The 7,500-nt window shown below is 38.4% G+C and overlaps 1 protein-coding gene across 1 annotated transcript in view; it reads right to left on the bottom strand.

Moving 5' to 3' along the window:
- Window positions 1-7,500, bottom strand: part of LOC115217423 — a 74,111-nt gene that overhangs the window by 38,849 nt on the left and 27,762 nt on the right. The window contains exon 2 of the mRNA XM_029787121.2: window positions 2,791-4,024. Within this exon, the coding sequence (XP_029642981.1) occupies window positions 2,791-4,024 (1,234 nt within the window). The remainder of the gene's footprint in view (window positions 1-2,790; window positions 4,025-7,500) is intronic.

Here is a 7,500-nt window from a genome sequence, read left to right as displayed (position 1 = left end):
TATGCTAAGTGGCATTTCTCGCGGCTATTGCGTTCTGAGTTCAATACTCGCCAAAGTCAGCGTCATCTTTTCGGGGTTTAGTTACGGTTTTATGTTTTAGATCCCAGCTCTCCTCATAAGGCAGATTTTGTCCTACTATTTGATTCCATATCTTAACTTAATATTTTCCAAATCACCATATTACAAGATATGAAACTCTACTGTGAAGAAAAGTAAGCACTAATTAATTAGTTAATCAATAAAAATTAATACATGAAACACACACACATGTATGTCTGTCTGTCTGTCTATCTATCTATCTATCTATCTATCTATCTATCTGTCTATCTGTCTGTCTGTCTGTCTGTCTGAGTGTGTGTGTGTGTGTGTATCAGTTGAATAAAGTTACAACATGGTCTGTTTTTTTTTTATTATTGTGCAATAAAAAGCGTGAAAACTAGACCATGTTGTAACTTTATTCAGCTGATATGTTATTCTATACATATTTACAACAAATTCGGAATGTATGTATATATATATATATATATATATATATATATATAATATATATATATATAATATATATATATGAGAGAACAAAGTGTACGTACGCCGCTATATATATATAAAATACAAAATGGGACAACAAAACATCCAGATAGACGATACAAAAAAACAGAACGGGTCATTCGAAGCTTTCTATCCTCAGTCAAGAACCAGATCTAATCAGCCGAAATTGCGAGGATGATCGGTTCTTGACTGAGGATAGAAAGCTTCGAATGACCCATTCTTGTTTTTTTGTATCGTCTATCTGGATGTTTTGTTGTCCCTTTTTGTATCACCTAGTTGTCCGGATGTTTTGCGTTCTTGTTCCATTTTGTATTATATATATACATATATATATAAATTGGGTTGGAAGAAAAGTTCGCACTGTTTTTCAACTGGTGGTGTTTAAGCACGTGATTTCGTTTTCACGTGACAGAAGTATATTACATATATACATTTTCCGGAAGGTGACTTTCAAACACACCTTTGTATATGATTTCTGTGTGGATAGTTTATTTTATGTTTAAAGTGAGAACAATGTGATATATTGATCAAAGGATGCTCATCTATTTCCGGAAAGTAAAAAAGCGCTGTACAAGCAGCAAAAACAGATTTGAACAGTTTATGAAGATGGTGCCCTCACTGAGAAGTGGCTTGCTACGTTTAGGAGTGAAAATTTTGATCTGGAAGACCGTGAAGGTTTCGACAGACCTACAGTAATTGATGATGGTCAAATCGAAACACAAATAAAAAATAATCCAGGTCACAAAACACGAAGCATTGCACAGATACGCTAATCTTATATGAGTGTTATAAGGAGTTTACAAACACTTGGAATATGAGAATCGTTATGATGTTTGGATGCCTCATAACTAAACGGGAGAAAAATTAAAGGACCACATTATCATCTGCGATTCTCTGCTCAAATGCGACAAAAACGACCCATTTTTTGTAACGAACGATCACATGGACTGCGGAGCTAAACGGGTCTCGGAGAAAATGAAATGACGCATCTCTAATCACTCCAAAAGTCGGACAGTATCTGAAGAAGGTGAAGCTCTGTATTTGGTGGGATGGAAAAGTTTTTGTGTATTCCGCAACATCAGACGTTGATTCTTACAACTGCTGTTCTCAGTTAGATCGATTAAAAGAAGTAATCGGTGAAAAAGAAAATAATCTAGTGTAACCGGCTGAAAGGTCTGTCGAAGGAAAAGCCAAGACTTCGAATATCTTCAACAGCATAAATATTTTTATTTTTCTGGATTCGCAATAATATATATACATATATTTCCTTCAGAACGAATCGGTAGCCTAGGAGCTAGTCACAGTAGTTAAGTGGTGTGAACCAAATCTTGTCTCGTTCCAGCATAGTGTAGCATCGCCACTTGGTGGCAGCTTGGGAGAGTTGTGTTCGACTGTCAACTTCGAGAGAGATCGATACGCGGGAAGTTTTGCTGCTGCTAGTTCTCTGCGCATGCGCATGAGGGAACTTCCGGCAGGCCTCCCGGAAGAATCCAACTCTGCACATGCGCGCTGAAGACTTCCAAAATGGCGCCACTACACTAGAATGGACCGACCGGAAGGGAGTCGTCTTCCTTCTGGGTAACGCTAAACCTCATATTTCAAGAAGACCCGCCAGAAATTAGTACAGCTTCGTTGGGATGTCCTACTACATCCATCCGTATTCATGTCTCATCTTGCACCTTCTGATTACCTTTATTTCTATCCCTACAAAATACTTTCAATAAGTGCATACGTGACTCTATGGTAAGAAGCTTGCTTCCCAACCACATGGTTCCGTGTTCAGTCCCACTGCACGGCACCTTGGGCAAGTGTATTCTAATATAGCCTCAGGCTGACTAAAGCCTTGTGAGTAGATTTGGTAGACGGAAACTCAAAAAAGTCCGTTGTATGTGTGTGTGTGTGTTCCCCTACCATCGTTTGTCAACTGATGTTAGTGTGTTTACGTCCCCGTAACTTAGTGGTTCGACAAATGACACCGATAAAATAAGTACCTGGGTCGATTTGTTCGACTAAAACCCCTTAAGATCGTGCTCCAGCACGGTCACGGTCAAATGGCTAAAACAAGTAAAGCAATAAAAGAATATATATATTGTGTGTGTGTGTGTGTATGTGTGTGTGTGTGTGTGTGTGCGTGTGTGTGTGTGTGTGTGTGTGTGTGTGTGTGTGTGTGTGTGTGTGTGTGTGTGTGTGTGTGTGTTTGTACACACGCACGCACGCATCTCATGAAAAAGGTTTCCTTACCTATGTGTTTATTATGGCCGCTCTTTCGTTGAACTTCTTGCTGCCTTTCCTCATTCCGATTCGATTCCTCAAGTAATCTCTTCAACTCTGACTTCCAGTCGATTTCTTCGTTGTCATGAATCTTATCAAAATATTCTGCTTTCCGTAAATCTCGTTCAGGATTAATGCTATTTGCTTCAACCGCTGTTCTGTCGTACCCTGATTTCATATTCCTGTTCTTTTTCTTTGCATTAATTTCAAATACAGTTTCCGTTTCTGTTTTCTTTCCCCCATCTTTTTCATAATAATCATAATCATAATCATAATCACCATCGCCCTCATTTCCCTTTTCTTTGCCATTTGTCTCCCCTTTCATTCTATTTTTATTTTCCTCATCCTCAACGTTGACGCCGAAGCTCAAACGCATCTTGTTCTTTCCCTCTTGTCCGATGCCATAATCATTGTCATCTTCGCTACCATTTCCACTCTCACCACCAATAACAATACCTTCATGTACAGAGCTTTTTTCATTACCGCTATAATGAACAGAATATGAGACATTCTTTGGATATTTTCCGCTTAGAAAATCCTCCCCCAAATTATAGCCGTTCAGTTTGTTAATTTTAATCGGTTTTCTTCGCCTTTGAATCGATTTTAATCGCCGTTCAACCAGATTAACTGTTTTCTCGACTATGTTCCCACTTCTTTCTTCCAGATTATCTCCTCTTCCCACCAAATTATCTCCCGTTCCATCCGGGTTATTTCGTCGTTCACCATCGTCACATTTAACCCATCGCACATCTTCTAAATCTGTAAGCGATGTTGTTGAAATAAGCGGATGTTTCGGTGGATAGTGTTGTGATTTGTACTCCTCCCAAAGACTTCCTTTATCTCCTACCCCTACTTCTAGCCCTTCTTTTACTACTATTACTTCATCGTCCTTTTCTTCTTTGTTATTTTGTTCTGGTTGTACTTCACCATCACCTTGAATTCCTTTATATCTATCGTCTATATTACTTCCGTTAAGTGTGTTGGAACTCCTGTCTTTAGTTTCCGCACGTTTGCGTTGATGTCCAAACCGTCGGTGAAATTTCCTGTAAAATCTTCGATTAAATCTCCCCCGGAATCTTTTCCTATGCCTGCGACTGTCGACAATTGAAATGGTTTCCGAAGCGTAAGGGTTCTCTATTTGAACAGACGAAGCTGTCGTAATTTCCACGTAGACACTAAACCAATTGCCAGTGACATTGTTTCCCTAAAGAAAATAAATATATAAAGAAACATTAGTGAAATAGAATACACGCACACAGACACTCACACATACTCACTCTCATACATACACATTAAAAGATAAATGGCATCATAACAAGAATGGCATATTTATATATTCATTGCCTTTTACCTTACAGCTGTTTCGGTTAAGAGAAACAGATAGCACTCACTTTACAAGGGCCAAATATTCGTCCTGCTATGATGAAGCAGAATTATGAAATGTACATACAAACACACACACACACACCCACGCACGCACATACACAAATACACACACACACACACACACACACACACACACACCACACATATACACATTTAAACGCGGGATGAAAAGGTATTCAATTCATAGTTAAATTTATGCATTTGTATTTGAAACTTCAGTTTTCTCTCTTGCTTTCCTTCTTTCTTTCTCTCTTTCTTTTTTTCTTTCTATCTTTCTTTTTCTTTCTTTCTATTTTTCTTTTCCTTTTCTTTCTAGCTATCTTTCTTGTATTTTGCCATTACTCAGATTTTGGTATATCTGCACTGTCAGTGACAAAAAAAATATATTGATGTACAGATTTAAATGACTCTGTGTGTATGGTGTGATGTATGTACGTGAGTATAGTGTGTGTGTGTGTGTGTGTGTGCATGTGTGCAGTGGTGGTGATGGTGGGTGAAAGCGATCAACAAACTACATATGTATGGAGGCAGGTGAGTATACCGGGTGGGTCTGAGTGGAGATGGTGCTAATGGATACGTGCTGTTTTGTTGATGCTGAGCTTGCTTTATTTTCCTGCTCTCCTCTGATATGTATGTATGTATGTATATATATAAATAAATACACATTGTGTATAGGACAACCCTGCTGTACTCTTTCACCACAACTTTATATACATATGCGTATACACACACACACACACATATATATATACATACATGTATATGTATACATATATATATATATATATATATATATATTATATATATATATATAATATATATATATATATACATACATACATACATACATACATACATACATACATACATACATACATACATATCGTGGCACTTCGTCGGTTACGACGAAGAGGGCTCCAATTGATCCGATCAACGGAGCAGCCTACTCATGAAATTAACGTGCAAGTGGTTGAGCACTCCACAGACACGTGTACTCTTAACGTAGTACTGGGGAAGATTCAGCGTGACACAATGTGTGATAAGGGTGTCCCTTTGAAATACAGGCGCAACAGAAACAGGAAGAAAGAGTAAGAAAAAGTTGTGGTGAAACAGTACAGCAGGGTTGGCTAATGTTTTAACACCCAAGGGAAATAACCCATGGCACCTGTACAATATTTTTTAAACACTCAAGAGAAAGAACCCATTTCATTGTTTATGTTCGATTACTTCGAATACTGATTTTTTGTGTTTAATTTCTAATTTTTGCAGACAATATCACTTGTATACTTACTTGACACGTGAGTAGAACTCATGTCTGGAAACATCGTAACATACTTAGATTGTTGAAAAAATCAATAATAGGGCCCCTCCAATGCATCCTTCTATCTACTACATATTACTAATATTTTATTTAAATAACCCTAGTGAAATAACCCATACCACCTGCAGATTTTAGCGAAGCGATCAATATTTGATTCTCACGATCAACCGACCTAATTCTGCATTTCACTACTCACAGTTTTGATCTGCTAAACATTATTATTGCACTTCCTTAATTTGAATCTTAAACATTAATATTTTTACTTTAACTCTGGTATTGAGCACTCTTGCTTCGTTACCACTTTTGTGTGTGTACAGGTATCTACTGTGTTGGACAGGCGAGTGTATATATGTGCGTGGCGCATAAGTATGTGTGTGTATGTGTGTGTGCATGTGTGTGTGTGTGTTTTGAGTGGCTTTCATGGTGTAGTAACATTGAAACGCAATTGTGAAAAGCCACAAAATAAACACGAAATATAATTTGACCGGAAGAGCACCATCATCATCATCAACATCAACATCAACATAAACAATAACAACGACAATTCATCTTAACCGGTCTGTCACATTCTATCAGAATATCGGAATGACAGAATAATGTATGAGTCGTGCGGGTGGATCGTATGACGGGGTGGAGCATGCTGGAAGCCTGATACATGGACGAATTCTTTTGGGAGAGAGGAGTGAGAGGGAGAGAGAGAGAGGGAGGGAGGGAGGGACAGAAGGAGAGAGGTAAAGAGGGAAATGGGCAGAGAGGGGGAAAGTGAAAACAATGGCTGGAGAGATACACTATCAAAACACACACACGCACACTCGCACACACACACACACACACACGCACACACACACATACACACGTCTTTACATTCATTTACACACATATTTTCGCGCAAATACATACATAACTATATGCTTTAACATACAGATAGACATAAAAAGAAACACACATACACACGCACATATACCAACACACACATACAGAGACATCACAAACACACAACACACACAAACACACCCATACATACCTACACGCTTACCGACGTACATACTCTTTCTCTCCCACTCTCTTTCGTTCTTTCTCTCTCTCTCTCTCTCTCTCTCTCTCTCTCTCTCACGTACACACACACACATACACATACACTCACTCACACACACACACACACACACACACATTGCTAATGACTTAGGAATGAATAGAAGTGAACAGAAAGAACTTCCTCATCCCCTACCCATCCCTTTCTCCCCTGTAGCCCTGTACCCTCTAAATACCTCCACCTTCCCTCAGCACCTTACCATTATTCCTATCTTCTCCCTATACCACTAAAACTTACCATTATAACCTGCCACCCCCACCACTATCACCTACCACCCCCACCACCATCACCAACCACAATATGGGAACATCTAAATCTTCCTTAAATTACGTTATGTGCAGGTATTGTTGTAGACACAGGTGTGGCTGTGTGGTAAGAAGTTTGTTTCCCAATCACATGATTGTGGGTTCAATCCCACTGTGTGGAATTTGGAGCAGGTGTATGTACATACATATATACATACACATACATATATACATACACATACATTTATATATATATATATATATATATCTTATTATAAAAGGCAGATTTTATCTGCCTCCCTTTGGGAGTTATACAAATCTACAATATAGGATTTCTTCAATTACAATTTACCTAGCATTTTTAAGAGTACAACGCGTCGCGTCATGCCAGGTCCAGTTTTAAATTAAACTCCAATTAAGCAAAATTTACAGAAAACTCACATTCTGGTGTGTGTGTCAAATGCTTTTCTTAGTCTGGTTTACACCACACGCAAACGCACACACACAGTGGGCAACGAATAAAGTGAAACTAGATGTAATATTTGTTCTCTCTATCACGCTGATAGATACATGAGTAAAATGTATGGGAAGCTAACACATAAGTGTGAGTGAAAATGTTCTTGGAAGAGAGTAAA

The sequence above is a fragment of the Octopus sinensis genome, linkage group LG11 (genome assembly GCF_006345805.1).
Source record: "Octopus sinensis linkage group LG11, ASM634580v1, whole genome shotgun sequence".
Lineage (NCBI taxonomy): Eukaryota > Metazoa > Mollusca > Cephalopoda > Octopoda > Octopodidae > Octopus > Octopus sinensis.
This window is presented reverse-complemented; position numbering and strand designations above follow the sequence as displayed.